Genomic DNA, 27,793 nt, shown 5'->3' on the forward strand with positions numbered 1-27,793 from the left:
TAATTTTATGTGTTGTTCTCCCTGGGTTAATTTTGCAATGCGATTTTTATAAATTATCTGTTACCAGGTTCAAGAACAGTTACTACCTCTCAACCATCAGGCTTTTGAACAAAGGGGATAACTACACTCACTTGCCCATCCATTGAGATGTTCTCACAACCAATGATCACACTTTATCTTGTTATTTCATGTTCTCATTATTTATTGCTATTTATTTATATTCACATTTGCACAGTTTGTTGCTTCTGCACTCTGGTTGATCTTTCATTGATCCTGTTACAGTTAGTATTCTATAGATTTGCCGAGTATGCCCGCAGGAAAATAAATCACAGTATTGTATATGGTGACATATATGTACTTTGATAATACATTTTACTTTGACTTTACCAGAAGTAGCATTAGAAAGACTGTAGTTAATTTGAGACCTGGCAACAAGTTTTGATGATACATTGAAGCGTTCTTAGATAGGCACATGAATTTGCAGTGAGTGGGAAGATATGGACCCTGTGCAGGGAGAAGGGTTTTAAGGCATTTAATTACTAGCTTAATTAGCTCTGTAAATCGTTTGGGCTGAAATGTCTGGTAGTAAACCTGATTCTGATTCTTTCAAGTTGTAACTCCGTATTATTTGATAAAACAGAGAAGATGAAAAGACAATGTTACATACAACAGGGGTCACCAACCTTTTTTGCACTGCAGAACGGTTTAATATTGACAATATTCTTGCTGACCGGCGGAGGTGGGGGGGGGGGGGTGTAAATCACAACCGGAATATAGGTGATAAGTCAACTATAAGTCATTTATAAGTGGCTAATACACTCAATTTCGTTTCTAAAAGGGTTTATCTAACGAATTTAATATTAAACACACACACAGCGCATATTTTCCCCGCATAAATATAGTGATAAGTCAATAGCATGATTGTGGTGAACTATGTGCCTGTCTGGACACGCCCCTGCTGACTGCTCCTGTGGCTCCTCCCACAGACCCCTGTATAAAGGCGATCTGAGGCCTGAGCCCGGCCTCTCAGTCTCCAGGACATAGTATGGTGGTCACTTACTCCTGGTTCCTTCTTCCAGTCAATAAAAGCCGATATCTCGCCTTACGTCTCAGTGTGAGTTATTAATGGTGCATCAATGATAACATTTTTAAGTAACGTTTGGATATTAAACACACAGCTATATGTTCCTCCTATGAACATATAAAATCATTGCAACACACCAGTGAGTGTACAAGGTGAGGGCCGGAGGTCCCCATGCCGGGGTCGCGGTCCGGAGAGAGCGACTGACCGAACGCGCCCGCCCTCCTTGTAGGATCTATCGGCCGACAAAAGTTTGGCTCCAGGGATGATTTTCAGTAGATCGCAGCGAGGTAGCTGCTCTGCTACTTACGAAACCCTGAGCCCAAATCAGGTCGTCTGCGAATATTTTAGCACCGGGTTCCCCACGAACATTCGGTGTGCTAAACTGGTTCAGAGGTGGCGCCCACCTGTCCGCGCTCCGGGCCGGTACCAACGGCACTTCCCGCCGGCCGCACGAGGCGGTGCCCACCTGTCCGCGCTCCGGGCCGGTACCAACGGCATTTCCCGCCGGCAGCTCGAGGCGGTGCCCACTTGTCCGCGCTCCGGGCCGGTACCAACGGCATTTCCCGCCGGCCACGTGAGGCGGTGCCCACCTGTCCGCGCTCCGGGCCGGTACCAACGGCATTTCCCGCCGGCCACGTGAGGCGGTGCCCACCTGTCCGCGCTCCGGGCCGGTACCAACGGCACTTCCCGCCGGCCGCACGAGGCGGTGCCCACCTGTCCGCGCTCCGGGCCGGTACCAACGGCACTTCCCGCCGGCCGCACGAGGCGGTGCCCACCTGTCCGCGCTCCGGGCCGGTACCAACGGCACTTCCCGCCGGCCGCACGAGGCGGTGCCCACCTGTCCGCGCTTCGGGCCGGTACCAACGGCACTTCCGCCCGGCCGCACGAGGCGGTGCCCACCTGTCCGCGCTCCGGGCCGGTACCAACGGCATTTCCCGCCGGCAGCTCGAGGCGGTGCCCACCTGTCCGCGCTCCGGGCCGGTACCAACGGCATTTCCCGCCGGCCACGTGAGGCGGTGCCCACCTGTCCGCGCTCCGGGCCGGTACCAACAGCATTTCCCGCCGGCCACGTGAGGCGGTGCCCACCTGTCCACGCTCCGGGCCGGTACCAACGGCACTTCCCGCCAGCAGCTCGAGGCGGTGCCCACCTGTCCGCGCTCCGGGCCGGTACCAACGGCATTTCCCGCCGGCCACGTGAGGCGGTGCCCACCTGTCCGCGCTCCGGGCCGGTACCAACGGCACTTCCCGCCGGCAGCTCGAGGCGGTGCCCACCTGTCCGCGCTCCGGGCCGGTACCAAAAGCATTTCCCGCCGGCAGCTCGAGGCGGTGCCCACCTGTCCACGCTCCGGGCCGGTACCAACGGCACTTCCCGCCGGCAGCTCGAGGCGGTGCCCACCTGTCCACGCTCCGGGCCGGTACCAACGGCATTTCCCGCCGGCCGGAGGGTATCGCTGCGTTTAGGTGACTGATGACCTCGCGTGCGTTCGAGTTCAACAGTGACCGTGACAGGGAATGAGGAAAGGTGCAGCTGACTCGTATCGTTTCATATCGACAAATCACATCGTCTCCTCGCGGCCCAGCTGGGGACCACTGACGTACAACATACACAAGATGCTGGAGCAAGTCATTCAGAACCTATGGAAACGAATAACTAGCTGACTGTTTATTCAACTCCACAGCCTGACTTACGGAGTTTCTCCGGCATTTTGTTTATCTGGACTTCCAATATCGGCAAACTTTGTTGTGCTTATAAAGTAGTAAAACAAGTAGTAAAGTAGTAAGTAGTAAAACACACATAAAGTATACTCCAGTATTTTGTGTGTGTGTTCCTTAAGATTTCCACAATCTGCAGTATCTCTTATATTCATAATAAATGTACAACACAGGACTAAGGAGACAAACATTTAACAGATTGGAGAGGAAGCAGAAGTACATTTATTCCGGGGGGGGGGGGGGGGAGAGGGGGAAACAGATGCTGACCTCACCAACATGGCGACCGTACGACCTGCGCGAGCGTTGTCAGAAACGCGTTGCGTCACGGCGCACGTTTCCGCGAGCGCGCCTGGGCGGAAGGACAACAAAGCAGCGGCGTGCGGTAAACCAGAGATGCGATGCAGCCGTAGCCGGGCGCCGTGAGTACCTGTGGGTGGTCAGAGCACAAACTCACTGCACCGTTTGTAATAGCAACTGACACGGCCTAAAATGTAAACACGGGACGCTGGAAATCCGGAGCAACACACACACACACAACACGTTGGAGGAGCTCAGCAGGCCAGGCAGCATCTGGAGGAATGAATAAACAGTCGATGTTTCGACCCCAGTCCTTCCAGGACTCTGCTCAGAGTTCCTCCAGTATTGCACAACTTAAAATAGGCGCTTCCAAACTTTTCATTTCTTGAAAAATGTACCTTTGTTTTCAAATAGTGTTTCCCACATCAGCGGAATTTGATCCAGGCCCTTTATAAAAGAGAGAGGGATCGTAGGAACCTGTGGGTGGTGTTTATTTCTAGGTTTAATGCAAGAAGACAATCAGAAATTTGATTAATTAACTTTTGTTTTTGTCTTGTTTTTGCTAAGAGCTATAGCTGGGGAACAAGGGGTCCTGCTTCTGAGAGAAGTATCTGATCTCTTTCTAACGCTTTTGTAAGATTTGCCATTACTTGAATACCTGAGATTTTGTTTTGCTGCTGTTGAGATGTATGGCGTTATCTTTAAAGCTTGCAAACTATTATGTTGGGGTGGTGAAACGCTGCAGCCTAACATAATAAGAGAGTAGAATTAGGCCACTTACTGTGCCATTCCATCATGGCTGATTTAATTTCTCTCTCAACCCCAATCTCCTGCCTTCTGCCTGTAACTGTAACGCCCTTACTAATCAAGAATTTATCAATCCCTGCTTTAAGTACTGTAAACCTAATGATTTGGCCTCCACAGTGATCCCCCTCTCGCATGCTAAAGAAATTCCTCATCTCTGTAATAAAGGGACATCCCCCTTTTCTGAGGCTGTGCCCTCTGGTCCTAGACTCTCCCACTACAGGAGACATCCTCTCCACATCCACTCTATCAAGGTCTTTCAGTATCCAATAGGTTTCAATGAGATCACCCTCATTCTTCTAAACTCCAGTGAGTACAGGCCCAGAGGTCGTCATAGTCTGCTCATGTTAACCCATTCATTCCCAGGATGGTTCTCTTGAACCTCCTGGACCCTCTCCAGTGACTTCCTTTCCACTGACTCAAGCTGCAAGTTAACCTTCAGGGAATCGTGCCTGAGAACTGCCAAGTCTCATCAGATTTTTGAATTTTCTCTCCATTTAGAAAATAAATGTCTTTATTCCTTCTATCAAAATACATGACGATACACTTCCCAAAACTGTATTCCATCTGGCACTTTTTTGCCCATTCTCCCAATCTATTTAAGTTCTTCTGCAGACTCCGTTTTCCTCAACATTACCCACCTCTCCAGCGACCTTGGTATTGTATGCAAACTTGGCCACAGAATCGCCAGTTCCAAATCATTGACATACGTTGTGAAAAGAAATGGTCCCAATACCGATGCCTGCGGAACACTACTTATAGCCAATCAGAATGGGCCTCCCGCTAGTTCACCGATCTTTTATCCAGGCTAGTATCTTTCCAGTAATACCGTGGGCTCTCGTTAGCAAGGTATGTGGCATCTTCTTAAAAGGCTTCTGAAAATTCAAGTGAACAACATTCATGAACTCTCCTTTGTGTTATTCTCTCAAAGAATTCCAACAGATTTGTCAGGCAAGATTAAGGAAACCATGCTAACTGGTCTATTTATCTTGCATCTTGAAGTATCACCGAACCTCATCTTTAACGCTAGACTCCAGCATCTTTCCAAGGCTAACTGGCCTATAATTTACTTTCTTCTTCCTCCCTCCCTTCTTAGAGTGGTGACATTTGCAGTTTTCTAGTCCTCTGGAACCAGCATCCAGTGCTTTCATGAAAGATCATTACTAATGCTTTCACAACCTCTTCAACGGCCTCTTTCAGAACCCTGTGATGTAGTCTATCTGGTCCAGATGACTGATATACCTTCAGACCTTTCAGCTTCTCAAGTACTCATTTCTAAATACCTCCCCCCACCACAACAGCTTTGAATTTCTGACATACTGTTAGTGTCTTCCACAGTGAAGACTGTCGCAAAATAAAGATAAAGATTAAGGTTATTTGTCAAAAGTATACCAAAACGTGCAATGAAATACGTCGTTTTCTGTCAATAACCAACACAGTTGGTCATGAGGGTGTGCAGAGGGCAGGTTACAAGTGTCGTCATGCTTCTGGTTCCAACATTCCAATGGTGAGCATGCTGGGTGAAGTTGCCAGTCAGCGTACTCCCCACTGCTCTTCTATAGAACACGTACAACACGCTGGAGGAACTCAGCAGGTCGGGCAGCATCCATTGAAATGAGCAGTCAATGTTTTGGGCTGAGACCCTTCGTCAGGACTGAATAAGGAGGGGGCAGTGGCCCTATAAAGAAGGCGGGGGGAGGGTGGAAGGTGCCAGGTGAAAAGCCAATCAGAGGAAAGATCAAGGGGTGGGGGAGGGGAAGCAGGGAAGGGATAGGCCAGAACGGTGAAGAAGGAATGTGAGAGGAAAGCACTATGGGTAGTCGAAGGCAGAATCATGAGAGAGGTTATTGGCATCTAGAAGAGGAGGCAGAGTGAAAATGGGATGGTGGAAGGCAGAGGGAGGGGATTACTGGAAGTTGGAGAATTTGGTGAGGAGCTGGAGACTACCCAGATGGTTTATGAGGTGTTGCTCCTCCAACCTGAGTTTGGCCTCACCATGGCAGTAGAGGAGGCTATGTATGGACAAATCTGAATAGGAATATGAAGCAGAGTTGAAGCGGATGGCAACCAGGAGATCCTGTCTGTTGTGGTGGACAGAGCGGAGGTGCTCGATGAAGTGGTCCCCCAATCTGCGTCAGGTCTCGCCGATGTAGTGTAGGTTGCACCGGGAGCACCGGATGCAATAGATTACCCCAACAGACTCACCAGTGAAGTGTTGCCTCACCTGGAAGGACTGTTTGGGCCCTGAATGGTGTTAAGAGAGGAGGTGTAGGGACAGGTGCAGCACTTATGCTTGCAGGGATAAGTACCAAGTGGGAGATCTCTGAGGGACGTGTGGACCAGGCAGTTGCGGAGGGAACGATCCCTGTTAAAAGCAGAGGGGTAGAGAGGGAAAGGTGTGCTTACGTGTTGATTTGACCACAGCATCTGCAGTGTACTTTGTGTTTACTCTTCTATAGAAGTTTGTCAAAGTTTTAGATATCATGTCAAGTCTGCGCAAACTTCTAAGGAAGGTAGAGACTCTGCCACACTTTCTTTGTAATTGCACCTGCGTGCTGGGCTCAGGACAGATCTTCCAAAATAGAAACAGGAATTTAAAGTTGCCGACCCTCTCCACCTGATCCTCCAGTGAGTATTGGCTCATGGACTTCTGGTTTCCTCCTCCTGAAGTCAATAACCAGCTTCTTGGTCTTGCTGACGTTGAGTAAGAGGTTGTTGTTATGGCACCACTCAGCCAGGCTTTTAATTGATTCAGCTTACGGCAGTGGTGTCGTCAGCAAACTTGAATGTTACATTGGAGTTGTGCTGAGTCACATAGTCCTAGGTGTAAAATGTGTAGAGCAGGTAAGCACACAGCCTTGCAATGCAACACACACAATATGCTGGAGGAGCTCAACAAATCAGACAGCAGTTATGGAGGCGAAAAATAGTTGAAATTTCAAAGTTCATAGTAAATTTAGTCATCTAAATCTGCTGAGTTCTTCCGGCATTTTGCGCGCATAACATGATGTTCTTAGAACCTGATTACTTGCAGGCCCAAGAGACTACAGGTACTAAAATCTGAACTAACAATTTACTGGAGGAACTCTGTGATCAAGCAGCATCTGTGGAGATAATCATCAATATTTTTGGTTGAAACTTTGCCTGAATGGTTGCAAATTGCAAACCACTTTGGGCTATTCAATTAAAAAATATTAAATTATTGATGCAGATCAGATGGGCTGAAGGGCCTGTTTCTGTGCTGTATTTTTCTGTGACTCTAATCTTTAAATCACCAGGCAGCATTGAATAATTGTGTTTGATAATATCGTGTGTGAGAACCATTTGTGAAATGCAAGTTTCATTCTGACTTGGTCCTCCCTTAAAATTAATTTTTGAGTTTCAACTCTTCTCCCCTGATGTGTCTATGTGACTGTTTGTCCTGACCTAACAGGTTCTAGGTGAGGGGGCTCTGATTTGTTTTTTTTAAAGGAGATGCATGCAGCGTTGTGATATTTGTGATGTTCTAGATCAGCTGGGATTTCAAACACCGGATAATGAACTGACGCTTTACTCATCTGTGTACTGCTGTTTAATAGGCAGGTGCAAACAGCCACCATCTGCAAGTTTACTGTTTTATTTTAAATCTGATCTTCGCGCCTTTCAGATGAGAGGCTGAGTCTGCGTATGAAGCTCACCCGACTTCGCACATCCGAGTTGCCAACTCTCAGGATCATCTTGGAGTCTCCCAGGTATTGAAAATTCCGCTGCAAAGCAAAAATCCAAGAGAAAGAAAATTGCAAGTGTTTTTTATTTATTTTTTGCATTTTAAGTTTTACCTGCTTTGGAATTAGTTGGGTGGTGTGTGCAGTGCTGGTGGAAACAGTTGGTTTGGTCAAAATCAAGTTTAGTATCACTGGCAAGTGCCGTGAAATTTGTTGTTTTGGGGCAGCAGTACTGTGTAATACGTTATATTTTAAAAAACTGTAAGTTACAATGACAGTGGCCCATAATGGAGCTGGCTGAGATTTCATCCCTGTGCAGCTTGTTCTGATTCTGTGTATTGGTCCCCCTCCATACCAGATGATGATGCATCCAGTCAGAATGCTCTTAACAGTACGTCTGTAGAATCTTTGGTGACATACCATGTTGTGATGGAACTTCTGAAACAGCACCAGGCCAAAGATAACAAACTCTTTCGGAATGAATGGTGAATTTTTATTGGGTTGAGTTTTCGTCTCCAAGTGGTGAAAAGCCCGCTGAGTTCCCACAAAAATTGTGTTGGGGGAAACAGTATGGTGTGTTTGAGACTGGAACCAAATAATATTAACTAAAGGTCTCTGAAAGCAGCTTCTGTGCAAAAACAAATGATGCCCACTTAGTGAGTTGGGTGGAAGAGAAAATGGTAGATGAAATATAAGGATTTAATTTTTAAATCGTTAAGTTGGTAACTGGGAGATTATTGAGTTTATCAGGAAGATAAAGACTAATAATACTAAGTTGATGAGGAACTAGTAAATTTTGAAGCAAGTGTAATTAGCCAATATCCTTGATAGAGGTTGGTGCTTAGAAGGTCTGGGTACAACATTGCAAGAGCTGCAAAGTAAAAAGTGGAACTGCAGAGGTTTGTAAACTCAGCCAGCTCCATCATGGGCCCTAGCCTCCCTGTCACCAAGGATGTGGGGAAGCACGATAGCATAGTGGTTATCACAGTGCTTTACAGAAACAGTGAGCCGGGTTTAATTCCCACCGCTGCCTGTAAGGAGTTTGTACACTCTCCTGGTGACCTTGTGGGCTTCCTCCTGATGCTCTGGTTTCCTCCCACTGTCCAAAGGCGTACTGGTTGGTAGGTTAATTGGTCATTGTAAATTCTCCCATGATTTAAATCTAGGGATTGCTGGGCTGCTCAGCTTGAAAGGCCAGAGGGTCATGCTGTCTCTCCAATAAGTAGAATCTTCAAAAGGCAACGCTTCAATCAGTTGGCGTTCGGCATTAAAAAAATCCCATTTTCTGGAACATGCCCTTTTTTCATTACTATCATCAGGGAGGAAGTATAGGAGCCTGAAGACAAACACAACATTTTAGGAACAGCTTCTTCTCCTCTACCATCACATTCTGAATTGTCCATGAATACTACCTTGCTATTTTTGCTCTCCTTTTGCTGGACTTTTTAAAATATATCTATTTCTTATTGTAGTATATAGTATAATTAATGAATTGCAATGTATTTCTCCCATAAAACAACAAATTTAATGACATGTCCGTGATAATAAGTCTGATTCTAATTTTAAACATGCAAGAGCAGCGGGGAATGAGGAAGGCAAATAGTATTGTACCCTTTGTTGCAAAATTGAGGAAGTTTTGTACATCTGTACAGGTCGGATTTCATTAAGAGTTTCTATATGCAGTTTTCTTCACTGAAGGAGGTTATGGTCCCTTGGAGTCTGCACGATGTAGATTCACTAAATTAATTCCAGAGCTGAGGATGTCAGTGTATGAAAAGAGATTAAGTTTGGCTTATACTCTTACAGCATTGAGAAGTATGAGAGGATCCAATTGATAGTTACAAGTTGGGTGAGTTCCAAGTAGCATGGAAGAACCTGTACTTCGTAACTGAGAGTTTTACAAGGTCTTAGAAAAACCCGTGGGACTAAAGGCAGGGATCGCCTGTGTCAAATGGTATTGAAGGAAGTTAACTATAGTGATATTGGATTTACTGAGTTCTGCAATTGGAAAACAACAGAAAGTGGGGAATGATAGGGCAGGAGGTACAGGACCCTGAGTTCCCACACCACCAGGTTCAGGAACAGTTATTACCCTACAACCATCAGGTTTGTGAACAACTTCACTCGCCTCAACACTGAACTGATACCACAACCTACAAACTCACTTTCAATGACTCTACCACTCGTGTTCTCAGTATTACTCTTTGTTTTATTTCCACAGTTCGTGTTCTTTTGAATGTTGCTGTTTGTCAGTCTTTATTTTTCATAAATTCAATTGTATTTCTTAATTTTCCTGTAAATGGCTGCATGAAAATGAATCTCAGAGTGACATATATGTACTTTTACTTTAAACTAACTGCCAAGTGACCTATCAATGTCTCTTGCTGGTAAGCTACATGAAACTCTGTTCTAGGAAAGCAGGATCCATTTTTGGGGAATTCAGTCCCTTCCAAGACGTGCTCTCTTTTTGCTACTGCCATCAGGAAGAAGGTACAGGAGCTTTGTGGCTCATATCACCAGGTTCAAGAACAGTTAGAGCCCTTCAGCTTTCAAGCTGTTGAACCAGAGGGAATAACTTCACTCATCCCATCATTGAAATGTTCCCACAAACCATGGACTCATTTTCATTGGCTCTTCACCTCATGTTCATGATATTTATTGTTTGTTTATTTATTTTTAATATTTCTTTCGTTTTGTATTTGCACAATTTGTTGTTTTTTGTACTCTGGTTGAATTTCCAAGTTGGTGTGGTCTGTCATAGATTCTGTTATGGCTATCATTCTATGGATCTATTGACCATGCCCACAACAAAATGAATCTCGGTTGTAAATGGGAGAAATGCAGAGGAAGCCAGGTATTCTTGTGTATGATTCACAAAAAGTTAACAGAGAAGTGAATATTTAAGAGAATGATTGTTTCCTGATGAAGCACCTCTGTCTGAAACAACACCTGTTTATTCCCCTCAGTTCATGCTGCCTGACTTGCTGATTTTGTCCAGCATTTTCTGTGCATTGGTTTAGTTTTAACTCTACTGCCATAATGCTTGATTTTCCCCTGCAGTGCAAAAAAATTTAACTGCCTTGTGCTTTAATATATGCAGTGACTCCCCATCCACTGCTCTTTGAGATGAAGAACTCCAGAGATCCATAGGCCTCCGAAGAGAAATTTCTTTTTGTAGTCATAAGTGATTGACCCTTTATCTTGAATCTCTGAGTTCAATTTCAAAACTCGTCAACCAAGGGAAACATCCTGAAAGCAATTACCCTTTTAACTGTCCTCGGAATCATCTTTCAGAACCTGATGATTCTCTACATTTCATTCAATGTGACAACTTCTTTCCCACTTCTTCTAAATTGTTTGTAAATCTTAAAAGGCATTTTAGCTCCTTTATACAGTTCTCTTTCCCACCTAGTTCAGTATCTTCAGTAAACTTAGACACTTTATGAAAACCAGTAGCATTGATTGTTAATATTTCTGGTCTCAGCATTGGCAGAGATCAGTCCCCACATTCTAGCTGAGAGTATAACTGATGTTTCTGTGACATAATAGTGCTGTACTTTGATGTATTGCCTGAAAGATTACCCCCAAGGTGATAGCTTCGCTTGCCCCATCATTGAAATGTTCCCACAAACTATAGACTCTTCATCTCATGTTCTAGTTATTTATTGTTATTATTTCTTTCTTTTGGTATTTGCACAGTTTATTGTCTGTCATACACTGGTTGAATGCCAAGTTAATACGGTCTTTCATTGATTCTGTTATGAAGTGTATGAAGTTACTATAACTAGAGAGAAGGTTCTTAGGAAACTGAAAGATCTGAAGGTAGATAGGTCACCTGGACCAGATGGTGTACCTCCCAGAGTTCTAAAAAAGATGACTGAAGAGATTCTGGAGGCATTAGTAATGATCTTTCAGAAATCACTACATTCTGGAATGGTTCTGGAAGACTGGAAAATTGTTAATGTCACCCCACTCTTCAAGAAGGGAGAGACAGAAGAAAGGAAACTACAGGCCTGTTAGTCTGACCTCAGTGGTTGGGAAGATACTGGAGTCGATTATTAAGGGTGAGGTCACAAATACTTGGAGACACATGATAAAATAGGCCAAAGTCAGCATGGCTTCCTCAAGGGAAAAGCTTGCGTGACAAATCTGTTGGAATCCTTTGAAGAAATAGCAAGCAGGATAGACAAAGGAGAATTGGTTGATGTTGTGTACTTGGATTTTCAGAAGGCCTTTGATAAGGTGCCACATATGAGGCTGCTCAACAAGCTTTAAGTCTGTGGTATTACAGGAACGATTCTAGTATGGATAAAGCAGTGGCTGATTGGTAGGAGGCAAAGATTGGGAATAAAGGGAGCCCTTCTGCCTGGCTGTGGTGACTGGTGGTGTTCCACAGGGGTCTGTGTTGGGAGTGATTCTTTTTATGTTATGTCTGATTTGGATGATTGAATTGATGGCTTTCATGAAATGTTTGCAGATGATTATGAAGGCAGGTGGAGGGGCAGGTTGTTTTGAGGAAGTAGAGAAGCTGTAGAAAGACTTAGATTAGGAGAATGGGCAAAGAAATGGCAGATGGGATGCGGTGTTGGAAAGTGTATGGTCATGCACTTTGGTAGAAGAAATGAAAGGGTAGACTCTTTCCTAAATGGAGATAAAATAAAATATGAAAAACTGAGTTGCAAAGGCATATATAATGTTAGTTCAAGATGACTGGAATATAAAAGCAAGGATCTAATGGTGAGACTTTTTAAAGCACTGGTGAGGTCTCACTTGGAGTATTGTGAGCAGTTTTGGGCCCCTTATCTTCGAAGGGATATGCTGAAACTGGAGAGGGTTCAAAGAAGGTTCACAAAAATGATTTTAGGATTGAATGGCTTATCATATGAAGGGTGTTTGATGGCTGTGGGCCTGAATTCACTGGAGTTCAGAAAAATGAGGGGTGACCTCATTGAAACCTTTCGAATGATAAAAGGCCTTGATAGAGTGCATGTAGTGAGGATGCTTCCTATGGTGGGAGAGTCTAAGACCAGGATACACAATCTCAGAATGGAGGGGTTTATGAACGAAGATGAGGAGGGATTTCTTTAGCCAGAGACTGGTGAATTTGTGGGATTTTTTGCCAAAGACAGCTGTGGTGTCCAAGTCATTATTTAAGGCAGAGGGTGATACAAAGTAGATTCTTGCTTAGTCAGGGCACAAAGGGATACTGGGGAGAGGGGGGAGAAAGGAGATTGGGGTGAGAGGAAAATTGGATCAGTCAAATGGCCTAATTCTGCTCCTTTATCTTATGGTCTTTTCCTGATCCTATGCTGCGGCTCCTCTGTGCCAAATGCTGATTCATCAACTGGTTAGAGTGCTCTCGACGGTAATTCAGAATCTGGAATTTATTGTACAGCGTCAATGCTGTCTAATGAATAAAAGTAAAGTGCTGTTAAAATCTAACTGTATGTTCTGTGCTTTTCATAGTAGCTTTGTATCAGGAAATTACTTCGCTTAGCATTTATATTGAACTAACTGTGGACTGTTTATGTCCCTTAACTGTCTGCAGTGACTATACAAAGCATCGAGCTGCTGGTTGTTTCAGAGTATACATACATATTAAAGATGTGAAGGAATAGTTAACTGTTTCTTTTGAATTTACTCCTCAACATTATCACAACTGGCCAACGGACACCGTAACCCCTGCTGGAATTGTGTGGTTATATTTTTTTTATTTGTCTGGATGATGTTGGAAATAGCTTGTCGCTGTCCCTTTGGATCTGTGTGTTCTCTGAACTTCTCTGGCTGTAATCTGCTGCAAGAGAAACCCGACTCAACAAAGAAATTCTGCGGCATCTTGCTAAAGTAAAATAGCCATCACACTTTGAGTCATGACTTGCATTCTCTTCCCACAAGTTGGTATGCTCGTATGAAGAGCTGCCTCTTCTCTTCCTTTCCAGCCCTGACAAAGTATCTCCGCCCAAACGTTCCACCAGAGATGCTGCCTGACCCGTTGAGTTCCTCAAGCATTTTGTGTGCATTCTAGATGCAAGATGGTTCCCCTCCTTCCCTCCAAGAGGACACCAATCTTGTCGTAGGATTTGGAGGTTTGCGTGCCCCAGTGACCCAGAGAGCTATGTTGGCTGGAGTCAAGGACTTGTGCTTTAGCTCTTGGTGAGGTCACCCATGTCAAACAAGTCAAAGAGTAGAGGCCTAACTAAGAATGGTCCACTGGTCCTCCAGATCCGGGGGATTTAGCTGAGGGCTAACAACCCCGACTGGTCTAAAAACAATTGCTATGGAAACAGCAATGAAGGATTCTTCTATACAGACAGGGATGGAGGACCTTCATTGCTGCCCCAAACACCAGAGGCATAATGGGCAGTAAGTAATTCACTTAAATTAATGATTTTATTTATTTAGAGATACATGGAGGAACAAATCCCTTCCAGCCCAACGAGCCATGCCACCCATCAAGCCACCTTGGCTTAATCAATAGACAATAGACAATGGGTGCAGGAGTAGGCCATTCGGCCCTTTGAGCCAGCACCACCATTCAATGTGATCATGGCTGATCATCCACAATCAGTACCCCATTCCTGCCTTCTCCCCATATCCCTTGACTCTACTATCTTTAAGAGCTCTGTCTAACTTTTTCTTGAAAGCATCCAGAGAATTGGTCTCCACTGCCTTCTGAGGCAGAGCATTCCATAGATCCACAACTCTCTGGGTGAAAAAGTTTTTCGTGAACTCTGTTCTAAATGGCCTACCCCTTATTCTTAAACTGTGGCCTCTGGTTCTGGACTCCCCCAACAACGGGAACATGTTTCCTGCCTCCAATTCCTGCATGTCCAATTCCTTAATAATCTTATATGTTTCAATCTCATCCCCTGTCATCCTTCTAAATTCCAGTGTATACAAGCCCAGTCACTCCAATCTTTCAACAAATGACAGTCCTGCCATCCCGGGATTCAACCTCGTGAACCTACGCTGCACTCCCTCAATAGCAAGAATGCCCCTCCTCAAATTTGGAGACCAAAACTGAACACGATATCCCAGGTGTGGTCTCACCAGGGCCCTGTACAAATGCAGAAGGACCTCTTTGCTGCTATACTGAACTCCCCTTGTTATGAAGGCCAACATGCCATTAGCTTTCTTCACTGCCTGCTGTAGCTGCATGCTTACTTTCAGTGACTGATGAACAAGGACACCTAGATCTCGTTATACTTCCCCTTTTCCTAACTTGACACCATTCAGATAATTGCCTTCCTATTCTTGACACCAAAGTGGATAACGGCAATTAACCTATGGACTGGTACTTTTGAATGTGGAAGAACACCTGAGCATCCGGAGGAAACCCACGTGGTCATGGTGTAATGTATTATGTGAGTATTTGTAGGTCAGAGTGCATATGATGTCAGAACACGGGTTTTGTAAAATGGAAGTCTGGTGAATAAACTGCGGTGTCCGAATCACATTAACGCTACATGGTGTCAGAAGAAAGCAGAAAGGAAAGGAAAGGAAAGGAAGAGCAGACACGTAAAAAGGTGTCACAGTTACAGCCACCATCGAGTTTAAGCCTATGAGGTAATATTGCTGAGAATTGGAAGGTATGGCTCCAGCAGTTTGAGCTGTTTTGCACCGCTAGTGGCGTAGATGACAAGACGGAGAAAGTGCAATGTGCTACGTTTCTACATGTAGCAGGAGCAGAGGCAATAAAGGTTTGCAACACGTTTGTCTTCCAAGAGGGTGAGCGAGATAAAATTGAAGAGTTGAAGAGAAAGTTTCAAGATTACTGCGAGCCGAGAAAAAACCTACCGTACATTCGACACATTTTTTACAAGGGCTCAAGGACCGACAGAGACTATAGACGCCTACGTAACAGATTTGCAGAACAAGGCAAAAAACTGTGAGTTTGGACAACTGCATGATTCTTTAATACGCGACAGGATTGTATGCGGCATACGAGATGATCATGTGAGAGGCAGACTGTTGAGAGAGGTGGAGCTTACACTGGAAAAAGTGATTGATAATGTGCCATGCTAGCGAGATCATGTTGAGTCAGGTTAAAATGCTTAATGAAAAGACTGAAGTATACAAAATAAAAGCTGTGAAAACTGACAAGAGTAGGACAAAGCCAGCTCCACAGGATAATCAAAAGGAAGTTAACTGCAACAGATGTGGTTATAAACATGGATACAGAAAATGTCCAGCCTTTGGTAAGACATGCAAATTATGCAGAAAGAAAAATCACTTTGCAAAGATGTGCAAATCGCAGGAGCAAGCAAGGAAAATGCATGCTGTGGAACAGAGTGAGTGCAACAGTGACATGTTCATTGGAACAATTGAAGTGGAACAGGAGGTCAGTGCTCCACTTCGAAAGCTACGAGAGAGCAACACTGAATGGCATTGGGAAGATGAACAAAAGAAAAGTTTTGACACGTTGAAGCAGTTGGTTACCAATGCACCAGCACTCAAGTTCTATGATGTCAATAAACCGGTGACGATATCTGTGGATGCCAGTTCAGAAGGAATAGGAGCTGTTATACTGCAGGATGGGAGGCCTGTGGCGTATGGATCACGAGCACTTACAGACTGTCAGCACCGATATGCTCAAATCGAGAAGGAATTACTTGCCATAGTTTATGGGTGCGAGAAGTTCCACCAGTATGTATATGGCAAAGAAATCCAGGTTGAGAGTGATCACAAACCACTTGAGAGCATCTTCAAAAAGCCACTTCATCAAGCTCCTATGAGGCTGCAAAGGATGCTTCTCAGGCTACAGAGGTACACTCTCACAGTCACCTATAAGCCAGGAAAGGAACTGCATATCGCTGATGCTTTCAGCCGTGCTTACCTGAAAGAGCAAAAGGAAGAGTTGCTAGGAAGAGAGCTGGAGGTCAACTGGGTTACACCTCAGCTACCCATCTCTGAGGAGAAGTTGAACATGTTCAGGAAAGCGACTGCAGAAGATCCTGAAATGCAAATGCTTAGAGACATTACAATGAATGGATGGCCAACAGAAAGAAAAGATGTTCCAAAAGAAATACAAAAATACTGGACATTTAAAGAGGAAATTAGCTATGCATCAGGACTAATGTTCAAAGCGGCAAAGCTCATTGTACCAAATCAAATGAGACAGGAAATGCTCAACAGAATTCATGAGTCACACCTGGGGATAGTGAAATGTAAAGAAAGAGCAAGGGACATTCTCTATTGGCCAGGTATGTCAACTCAGATAGAGGACATTGTGTCTCAATGTGCTGTTTGTAATGAAAATAAAAACAGCAATCCAAGAGAGCCTTTGCTTCCCCATCCACTACCAGGAAGACCATGGGAGAAGCTTGGCACAGATCTCTTTCACTACAATGGTGCAGAATATCTGCTTTATGTGGACTACTATTCAAAATATCCGGAAATCACCAAGTTAAGTGACAACGTCCAGTCAAGCTGTCATTACCGCAATGAAGTCGACATTTCCAAGACATGGTATTCTAGATATTGTCGTCAGTGACAATGGTCCACAATATGCCAGTGGTGAGTTTAGAGAGTTTTCAGAAAGCTGGGAATTTCAACATGTTACTTCCAGTCCTGGGCACGCTCAGTCTAATGGACAAGCAGAGAGATCTGTACAAACTGTGAAGAACATGCTCAAGAAGGCACAAAGCAGCAACAGTGACCCGTACATTGCTCTGCTTGAATTCCGCAACACACCGATTGAGGGTGTGGGGTCCTCTCCTGCACAGCTGTTGATAGGATGTCGTCTGAAGTCCGAGTTGCCAACATCCACAACTCTACTGACTCCTGAAAGTAATGTTCAAGTACATGACAAGCAAAAGTACAAGCAAGTAAAGCAAAAGAGCTACTATGACAGACATACAAGACAGTTGCCAGATCTGCATATAGGTGAAAATGTCCGAATACAGAGAGGAGAAGCTTGGCAGCCAGCTGTGGTTGTGAACAAACATCAGCAACCAAGATCCTTCATAGTTCGCACGCCGGATGGAAGAGTCTACAGGAGGAACAGGAAGCATCTGCTGAAGACAGGTGAGAGGGTGTTTCCATTACAGATACACAGGACATTTCCACAGATACAGACATGGAAACAAACGACACCAAGTGTGAGGGGTGCGATGAAACCCCACGACGCAATGATGGTGAAAGTTCGGCGCAGACAGACCGAGGTGGAAATGCAGACACAGAGGTTACTCAAGAGACTGACTGTGAAGGACAAGCACAGTCACAGTTCTATCACACAAGGTCTGGGAGACAAGTCAAACTTCCAGCTAGATACAGAGACTAGATCTACCTACAGTCTCGCACAGTTTGAGACAAAATCACATGTTATAAGTTCCAAGGTGTGAAATAAAAGGTTTATTAGTCTATGTTAGTAAAAGAAAATATACTGCTGTTAGTAGTGTAAGATACAATGTAGAATACAGTAAAAGAAGTGAAGATTTTTATTAGTTTATGTCATGGCTGTTGTAATGTTAGAAAATCATACCTAGAGGCATTGTTTTGGTAATTCACAGTATTGTAAAAAAAAACTTGAGAAGGGGGATGTAATGTATTATGTGAGTATTCGTAGGTCAGAGTGCGTATGACGTCAAAATGCGGGTTTTGTAAAATGGAAGTCTGCTGAATAAACGTGTGTTTAATACTGCGGTGTGCTACAACGGGGAGGACGTACGGAGTCCTTACAGACATCGATGGGAATTGAACTCAGAACTCTGACACAAGCTGTAATAGCATTGAGTTAATTAGCACTCTACTCTGTAACCCCAAAACTGTCTCAGTTGCAGGGTGGCAAGGTAACATTTCACAATACCAATTGTAAAATCAGGGTTCGATTCTGGCCACTGTCTGTAAAGGGTTTATAGGTTCTCCCCATGACACCTGGTTTCCTCCCACATTCCAAAAGCGTATCGGCAAGGAGTTAATGAGTTGTGGACGTGTTCTGTTGCTGCCAGAACACTTGTGGGCTGCCCAGCACAATTCTAGCTGATTTGATTTGACCCCAAACAATGCATTTCACTGTCTGTTTCAATAGAGATGTCAAATAAATCTAATCTTAGGTAATCTAATTCTTCTTTCTCTGTGGGTTTTACAGATGAATGTAAAGGTGAGGTCTTTGGGAGAAGTGACTTGATGCAGGTTGATGAAACTAGGCAGAAGCATGGACTAGATGGGCCAAAGGGTCTGTTTCTGTGCTGTAGTACTCTGATTCTAAGTTATGCTAGATGCCGATTGGGTGGAGGGGGTGGTGGTGAGTGACTGGAAATGGGGAATGACATTTTGAAGACATTCAAAATCCCTTTTCCTTTTGTATTTTTAACTCAACTTCTTGCCTGTTTCTGTAACCTTACTGTTTGTATACAAATTTGTAACTAGTCTGTGTATACCATGGTCCACAGTCAGTTTTGTAATCTGTGACCAGTTAATCTCTCTGGTAATATGTTAACCGCAACAATAGCTAAACAAAGTCACAGAAAAATCACAGCATGGAAAGATGGCACTTAGCCCACTGTGCATCGTGATGCCAGGCAGTGAGGTTCAGATGGTCCCTTTGCTGCTCATCCACATGCTTCCGTGGCCTTGCAAATTGTTTCCTGTTAACATCTTAGTCACTGCACTTTTGCATTTACTTCAGATTTCTGGATTGCTGTTGTGGCTTGCTTTTCAGATGAATTCTAACTACAGTGTATTAAGTTTCTCTCTGTACCATGTGTGGTTCTTTTGACAATCACTTCATTCCACATTCTCTGGTTTGTGACCCTACTGCCGATGGGAATGATTTCTATCTATCAGTTATTCCTGTCCCAATCCTTCTTGATTCTAAATACGGCTGTCCCCAGGTTATTCACTCTGTCCGTGTACCAGAAATCTCTTTTCCCTAGAGGCAGTGTAGAGGCTTTTGAACCTTCCAAAGCCTTTGTATCTTTCTTAAAAAGTGAGGCCAAGAAATGACTACACTGTACGATAAAAGTTAGCTTTATTTGTCATGTTAGCCGGCGGGTGGTATGGTGGTATAGTGGCATCCACGGCGGACTTTGAATCTGGTCCCATGTTTGAATCTGGCCAGCTCCCTGCATGCTGTGCTCCGTTGAGTGATAAGCTAGCAACCCTACAATGTTCAACAATCTTTATGTATAAGCATGCAGATCTCTGTTCCTGTACTCCTTTTAGAACTGTCACTATGACCTCATTGCCTCGCTTCATTCTTCCATTGAAAAATAAATCCACACTTCTGTGATATACTTCGGCTGCTGTCTGCTCATTTACAGGAGTCTGGCTATGTCTCGGCATCCAATACTTTACCACTCTCCCAAGTTTAGGAAATTGTCCCTATATATCTTCATCAATAAGTGTCATGTCGTATGATGAGAGTAATCATGGTCTATTCATGACCATAATTGTTCTTGGCAATTTTTCCAGAGAAGTGGTTTGCCATTGCCTCCTTCTGGGCAGTGTCTTTACAAGACAGGTGACCCTGGCCATTATTAATACTCTTCAGAGATCACCTGCCTGGCGTCAATGTCACATAACCAGGACTTGTGATATGACCATCCACCACCTAGCTTCACGCAATCCTGATCAGGGGGCTAAACAGGCACTACACCTTGCCCAAGGGTGACCTGCCGGCTAGCGGAAGGAAGGGCACCTCTGGATGAACTTGTATATCTATACTGCCACCCAAGTCCCCTATGTGCTCAAGTCATTAGGAAAAGCAGTGATCTTTGTGGTCGTATTGCAGGGACACCATTAAATGTTTCTCTCCAGGGCTGAGAACACTTGTTCACCTCTTTTTATATGTTTCTTGTCATTTGGCCAATTTCCTATCTGTGCCCCTGCTGGTCTTCATATTTCCAAAGCCTTCAACAAATTGATGCTGCCTGTACAACAGGAGCAGAATTCAGTCATTCATCCCATCGAGTTTGCCCCGCCATTCCATCATGGCTGATTTATTATCCCTCTCAACCCCATTCTTCTGCCTTCTCCCCATATCCTTTGACATGCTACTGATCAGGAACTTATTAACGTCTGCTTTAAGTATACCCAATGACGGCCTCCACAGCTGTCTCTGGCAACGAATTCCACATATTCACCCTCCTCTTGCTAAAGAAATTCCTTCTTATCTCTGATCCTGATGGACGTCATTCTGTTTTGCAGCTCTGCCCTCTGGTCCTAGACTCCCTTACTATAGGAAATGCTCTTTCCAGGTCCACTCGTCTAGGCCAGGGGTTCCTAACCTGGGGTCCATGGCATAAAAAAAAGGTAGGGAACCCCTGAATCAGACCTTTCAATAATCCAGTCTTGCTAGATTACCTTTATCAATCAACATTTGATCCAATGAATGCTAATACAATGTCTGATTGTTTCCCCATCACCGAAGTTGAACTCATTTTCCTGCAGTTACTTCATTTCTCCTGGCTTTCTTTTCAGCAAAGCGATAACATTTGCTCTCCTTTGGTCCTCAGACAGCAGATTCAGATTTATTTATCACAGGTGCATCCAAACACATGGTGAAACACGTCGTTTGCATTAACAGCCTACACACCCAAGCTTGGGGTTGGGGGAAGCTCGCAAGTATCGCCACACATTCCAACAGCAACATAGTGTGGCCGCGATGCAACACCCATGGTCACCTCCGACAAATGAAGGGCTCATCAGGGCATGCTATATAAGAAGCATAGTGAATCTTGCAGACTGCACCCAGAACATCCTCGGTGATTGGCATAAACAATGCATTTCACTGTATGTTTTGGTGTACCTGTGGCAAATACAGATTCAGATGAATTTATTTATTGCATGTACAGTACATTGGAACATACAGTGAAATGTGTCATTTGTGTTAACAACCAACGCAGCTAAGGATATGCTGGGGACAACCAGCAAATGTTGTCACACACTCTGGTGCCAACACAGCTAATCTTTTAAAAAAACTATTTGGCAGCCCAAGAGAAATACAGTGGTTTGCTGTTAATTGGACCATTGTTTAATCAGGGCAGCCACTTATTTGAGGCAACATTTAAAGAACTAATGGAGAAAATCACCGGGATTCCCTTTGTTTATTTGGAACACTGTGCCGCTTAATTGGGGCAGGACATTTCTAACTAATGTTAGTTTGATGCACTCTCGTGGGCATTAGGCAGAACACTGTGCTTCGAGCAAACAGTTTTAAAAATCGTATCAGTTGCATATGTTTGTGTTGAAAAATCAGCTGTTTTTGTCAGTAGTAGTTAATGAGAAATAAACAGTAAGACAATTCGGATCTGTTTTGCTCTTTGCAGTTTCAGTCATTCAGGCTTGGCGATGCCAGAAACAGCTGGGAGTGAAACTGAACCAATTTCCTATTTCACAAGTTAGGATCTATAAAGAATTTGAAAGTATCAAATTCTTCATAGTTTCAACTTTGAAGGTAACATTTTTGGATGCTAAAATGAAAATGAAGATTTGGAGGATGCAATCTTCGATAGCATTGTAGGAAGGCAGTCCATTATCTACACTAGGTGTCTGTGATGATCTTGTTCATTTACAGTCAAAAGAACAGGGTGAATTCCTCTGTTGATAAGTATTAGGAGCTAATAGAGGCTTGTAATACTGCAGTAGTATTTTAATTTTTCTGTGATTTTGTTAAGTGCATAATTTGCTACTCAGTTTGTCTTTTATATACCTTTTCAACTATTCCCATGAAACTTCGATTAATTGGGACAGCTGCTTATTTGGGTCAAAATGTACTGGCCCTGATGTGTCCCAGTTAACTGGAATGCACTGTACTTCCATTATTTTAACTGATCCTAGTTACTAAGGAATATCAAATGGTTATGGCTGATTTTTTTTATTTCATAGGACTTGATGCTTATGCAATTACATCATAGGCTTTACTGGTGGGCATTTGTAATTACAGTCATAAATTTATTGTTTATATATATTTTTATATTAAATTTATTTTTATGTTTATCTTATTGCAATACAGTGCAGAACAGGCCACTCCAGCCTTTCAAGCTGTGCCGCCCAGCAATCTCCTGATTTAATGATTTAATTACAGGACAGTTTACAATGACCAATTAATCTACCAACCGGTATGACTTTGGACTGTGAGAGGAAAACAAAATGGAGGACTATGCAAGGAGGAAAGCCTTAGATTGATCTTGGGGGTTGACACAACATGGTGTGCCAAAGGACATGTACTGTGGTGTGGAGTACTGTACAGTGTTTCTTGAGCTGACAGCTTTTGATGAGATGAGGGAGGGACATCTGTGATGCCCAAAATGTGGAGAGTCAAGGGGCAATAGTTAAATTTAGTATCAGAGAACGTATGCAGCATACAGCCTAAAATTTTTACTTTTCACAGACATCCACAAAACAGCAGAAAAACCCCAAAGAATGAATGACCAGAAAACATTAAAACATCAAAGCCCCCCCCAAAGCAGCAGCAAAAGCGTCCATTCTCCATCCTCCCCCTCCCTCAACCTGCTCCAGCAAAAGCTCCAACCACCCTATGCAAGCGATAGCAAAGAGCCCCTCAGAGGCCACGATCCGGAGACAGTCAAAAGCTATTGTCCATCCCACCACTTCAACATCTCTGGTGGCTGTAATTTTAAGAGAAGGGTGTATTTTGAAACTGGAGGAGCACATGACATTAATGTTAGCTTAAAAAAAATGTGTCCATGGAAGAGAAACTTCAGGTCTATACTTGGTGTAGTTGAAGTCAGTCAGTCATAAACTTTACCTAGAAAGATCCAGTTTTGATCCTCTGACCGCTTAAATTCTTTCTTTTGTATCTAACCTCATTTTTACCCAGGACTTGCACTGTGACTTTACCACTTCCCCTTTCCTTGCAAAGGGCATGTGCAGAAAAGGCACAGTAAAGTCGTAGAATACCACAGGACAGAAATGGATCGTTGCACTTACCCTGTTTATACCCCTCATAATCTTGTATACCTGTATCAAATCTCCCCTCATTCTCCTGCACTCCAGGGAATAAAGTCCTAACCTATTCATCCTTTCCCTATAACTTGGGTCCTCAGGTCCCGACAACATCCTTGCAAATATTCTTGTGAAGGGCTGTCTCATATAAGTAGAGTTTATTGCTTGCTTGAATGTGAGGGATGGTTGTGAGGGATTTTTATTTGATACAAGTGTAATAACCTTCTCAATCCAAAGTGTTCCAATCTTGATATCTGCTGGCAAATTGAATATTACCTACATTGGTTGAGCAACTTCTATTTCATTGTTTCAAGACCACTCAATTTTCTGAACTGTGGAGTTATGAAGTTATAGAGGAATAATGAATGGAAATTGGCCCTTCAACCATTGAGTCTGTGCTGACTTTTAGCAAAGATTTTTATACTAATTCCACTCTAATCCATATAATTTAGCCCCTTTATCTATTGTCACTGCACTGCATTGTAAATACTTCAAACCAACCCGATGTTCCCAATGTTAGGAGAGTCCAGAACCAGAGGCCACAGTTTAAGAATAAGGGGTAGGCCATTTAGAACGGAGTTCAGGAAAAACTTTTTCACCCAGAGAGTTGTGGATCTATGGAATGTGCTGCCTCAGAAGGCAGTGAAGGCCAATTCTCTGGATGCTTTTGAGAAAGAGTTAGATAGAGCTCTTAAAGATAGCGGAGTCAGGGGATATGGGGAGAAGGCAGAAACGGGGTACTGATTGTGGATGATCAGCCGTGATCACATTGAATGGCGGTGCTGGCTGAAAGGGCCAAATGGCCTACTCCTGCACCTATTTTCTAATGGTCTTTACATTGTGAACACATGTTGGTATTTATGTATTTATGCACATTTTATTCCATAAGACATAGCGATAGAATTACGCTATTTAACCATCATAGCTGATTTATTGTCCTGAATTCTTCTGCCTTCTCCCCATAATCTGATGCCCTTATTAATCAAGAACCTATCAACCTTCGCTTTAAATATACCCAATGACTTGGCAATGAATTCCATGGATTCAAGCCCTCTAGCTAAAGAAATCCCTCCTCATCTCTACTCTAAGTACAATGCTCTTGTATTCTGAGGCTTTGTCCTTTGGTCGTGAACTCCTGCACTATAAGAAACTTCCTGTCCACATCCACTCTATCTAGGCTTTATAATATATAATAGGTTTCAGTGAGAATTCCCCCTCATTCTTTTAAACTCCAGCAAGTACAGGCTCAGAGACATCAAATACTTCTCATATGTTAACTCTTTCATTCCTGGGGTCATTTACATGAACCTCTTCTGACCCAAATGCAATGCCAGCACATCCTTTCTTAAATAAGGGGCACAAAACAGCTCACAATGCTCTGAGTGCGGTCTGATGGGATCTGCACTGAGGTTATTTTTATCTGTACACAACAAGAACCTTTGTAAGCATTCTTGTATATATTTTTTAAAAATGCCAAGCTCTGTAGAATTTAAAATTAGGTGTCTGCTGCTTAACCAAACATGAAACGCCAGCAATCTCATGGGATTCTCCACTATAATTAGAAACAGTTTCTCTCCAATGACCCAAATACTGTCTCACTGTCCCCACAATGTCCGGAACTGGCCCTTTGGAAATGTACACTTCTTTGTAGTAAGAATCTTGGAATATTGTGTTAATTTCTGGTCACCTCATTATAACAAGGATGTGGAAGCTTCCGAGAGGATAGTACCTGGACTAGAGACCATGTCTTATGAGGAAAAGTTGAGCGAGCTCGGGCCTTTCTCTTTGGGGTGAAGGAGGATGAGAGGAGAATTGACAGAGGTGTATAAGAGGCATAGATCAGGCGGACAGCAGGCTGAAATGTTGAATGTTTATTCCCCTCCATAGATGCTGACTGACCTGCTGAGTTCCTCCAGCATTTTGTGTGTGTCTCTTGCTTTGGATTTTCAGTGTCTGCAGATTTTCTTGAGTTTGTACGTTCTCCCTGTGAGCACGTGGGTTTCGGTTTCCTCCCACATTCCAACAATGTGCAGGGCTGGGAGGTAAATTGGTTACATGGGAATAATTAGGCAACATGGGTTCATTGGGATAGAAGGACCTTTTACTGTGCTGCATCTCTAAATTAAAATAAAAACTGCTTTGCTAACTTGGTAGTTAATTAATGTGCCATCCTGCACATCTTTGGGATATTTGTGACTTTGCAGCTTTTCTCTTCATGTGCCATACTGTGTCATCCGAATCTGGGGTTGCATTGAAATAGAAAGAAGTGATCCCTTCTCATCGTTCATACTGCAGGACTGTGTGCTCCATCGGTCATTTCTTACTCCATTCTGGGTTTGTCCATAACAGCAAAAGGGAGCAGTAGGGATATTGATGTGCTAGGCTGTGAATTTCCAGCCTGTCAAAAGGTTCAAATATCATCAGGTCATCTCCTGCGGCATTGTAATAACCAGTTTTACTGTCTGTCTTGCAGGCTTCTGCTGTAAGGATTGTGTCATTATGTGTGGGCGCACTGCATGCTCGCTGGCAGCTGATCAGCTTAGACGTGCCTGTGCTTATCGAGACAGGCAAGGAAGGAGACGAGAGCCTGAATGGAGAGATGGGGACCAAGATAAGTACAGGCCCTCGTTCAACAGGAGCCCACATTCCAACAGTCCAGTTCTGGTATCCAGACGACATTTTGACAAAGTAATTGATTTCATCCTCTCTATTTCTGTGTTGCCTGATGATCGATGGAAAGATCTTTTGTGTTTTAGAGTTCTACAGCATGGGTACAGGCGCTTTGGCCTGGCTTGACAATGCTAACCAAGGCGGTACTTGAACTGCCTGTTCGCTTTTGTACAGTCTGTATACGTTATGCTCCAGATTTCAGCATTTGCCATCTCTAACATCTCCTTTTAAACTTTTCCTATTCAAGTACAGTTGAAAATCTCTTTATAGTGTTATAGTAACCACCTCTACCACTTCCTCTGACAAATCGTGCCACATAACCAGCATTTTCAAAATAGAAGTAAATTATCAAAGCGCACCTACGCTCTGGTTACTTTGTTAGTTAGAGGATTGGAACTTGGCGTAGCCCATCCATTTCAGGGTTCGATGTGTTGTCCTTCTGCACACTACTGTTGTAAAGTGTGGTTATTCGAGTTACTGTCACCTTCCTGTCAGCTTGAACCAGTCTGGCCAATCTCCTTTTGTCCTCTGTTATGAACAAGATGTTATTGCCCTCAGAACTGCTGTTCTCTGGATATTTTTTGTTTTTCTCTGCAAGCACTAAGGACTGTTGTCCGTGAAAATCCCAGGAGCTCAGGAGTTTCTGAGATACCCAAATCAACAATCATTCCACTGTCAAAGTCACTTAGATCACATTTGTTCTCCATTCAGATGTTTGGTCTAAACAACAACTGAACTTCTTGACCATGTCTCCATGCTTTTATTTACAGGTTGAGTCTGTGGTGAGGAAGGCAAATGCAATTCATTTCAAGAAGACTAAAATACAAAGCAAGGGTGTCATGTTGAGACTATAAAACATTGGTAAAGTCTCACTTGGAGTATTGTGAGCTGTTTTGTGTCCCTTAGAAAGGATGTGCTGAAGCTGGAGGTGGTTCAAAGGAGGTTCATGAAAAATATTCCAGGTTTGAACAGCTTGTCACATCAAGAGCATTTGATGGCTCTTGGGCCTGTATTTACTAGAATTCAGAATAATGAGCGATGACCTCATGTATATGGATTTCAGCAAGGCATTTGATAAGGTACCCCATGTAAGGTTTATTGAGAAAGTAAGGAGGCATGGGATCCAAGGGGACATTGCTTTGTGGATCCACAGAAAGCAAAGAGTGGTTGCAGACTGATCATATTCTGCATGGATGTTGGTGACCACGGTGTGTATCAGGGATCTGTTTTGAGACCCCTACTCCTTGTGATTTTTATAAATGACCTGAGATAAGGAAGTGCAGGGATAGGTTAGTAAATTTGCTGATGACACAGAGGTTGGGAGGGTGTTGTGGATAGTGTGGAGGGCTGTCAGAGGTTACAACAGGACATTAATAGGATTCAAGACTGGGCTGAGAAGTAGCAGATGGTGTTCAATCCAGATAAATGTGAGGTGGTTCATTTTGGTAGGTCAAATACGATGGCAGAATATAGCATTAATGGTAAGACTCCTGGCAGTGTGGAGGATCAGAGGGATCTTGGGGTCAGAGTCCATAGGACAATCAAGGCTACTGTGCAGGTTGACTTTGTGGTCAAGAAGGCATATGGTGCATTGGCCTTCATCAATCGTGGG

At 43.7% G+C, this 27,793-nt stretch overlaps 1 protein-coding gene across 6 annotated transcripts in view; it reads left to right on the forward strand.

Annotated features, from left to right (window-relative positions):
- The first annotated feature begins 3,122 nt into the window (after positions 1-3,122).
- hmces (5-hydroxymethylcytosine binding, ES cell specific) overlaps positions 3,123-27,793 on the forward strand; it is a 53,283-nt gene continuing 28,612 nt past the window's right edge. For 2 of the 6 annotated variants that reach the window (XM_059943964.1, XM_059943969.1), the window contains exons 1-3: positions 3,123-3,216; positions 7,545-7,629; positions 25,985-26,199. In XM_059943964.1, coding sequence (XP_059799947.1) covers positions 26,011-26,199 — 189 coding nt within the window. In that variant the 5' untranslated portion in view covers positions 3,123-3,216; positions 7,545-7,629; positions 25,985-26,010. Of the gene's footprint in view, positions 3,289-7,544; positions 7,630-25,984; positions 26,200-27,793 lie in introns of all 6 variants that reach the window. The other 4 variants (XM_059943966.1, XM_059943965.1, XM_059943968.1 and 1 more) reach the window with 4 other exon arrangements.

This window comes from Hypanus sabinus, chromosome 19 (genome assembly GCF_030144855.1).
Source record: "Hypanus sabinus isolate sHypSab1 chromosome 19, sHypSab1.hap1, whole genome shotgun sequence".
In the NCBI taxonomy this organism is placed as follows: domain Eukaryota; kingdom Metazoa; phylum Chordata; class Chondrichthyes; order Myliobatiformes; family Dasyatidae; genus Hypanus; species Hypanus sabinus.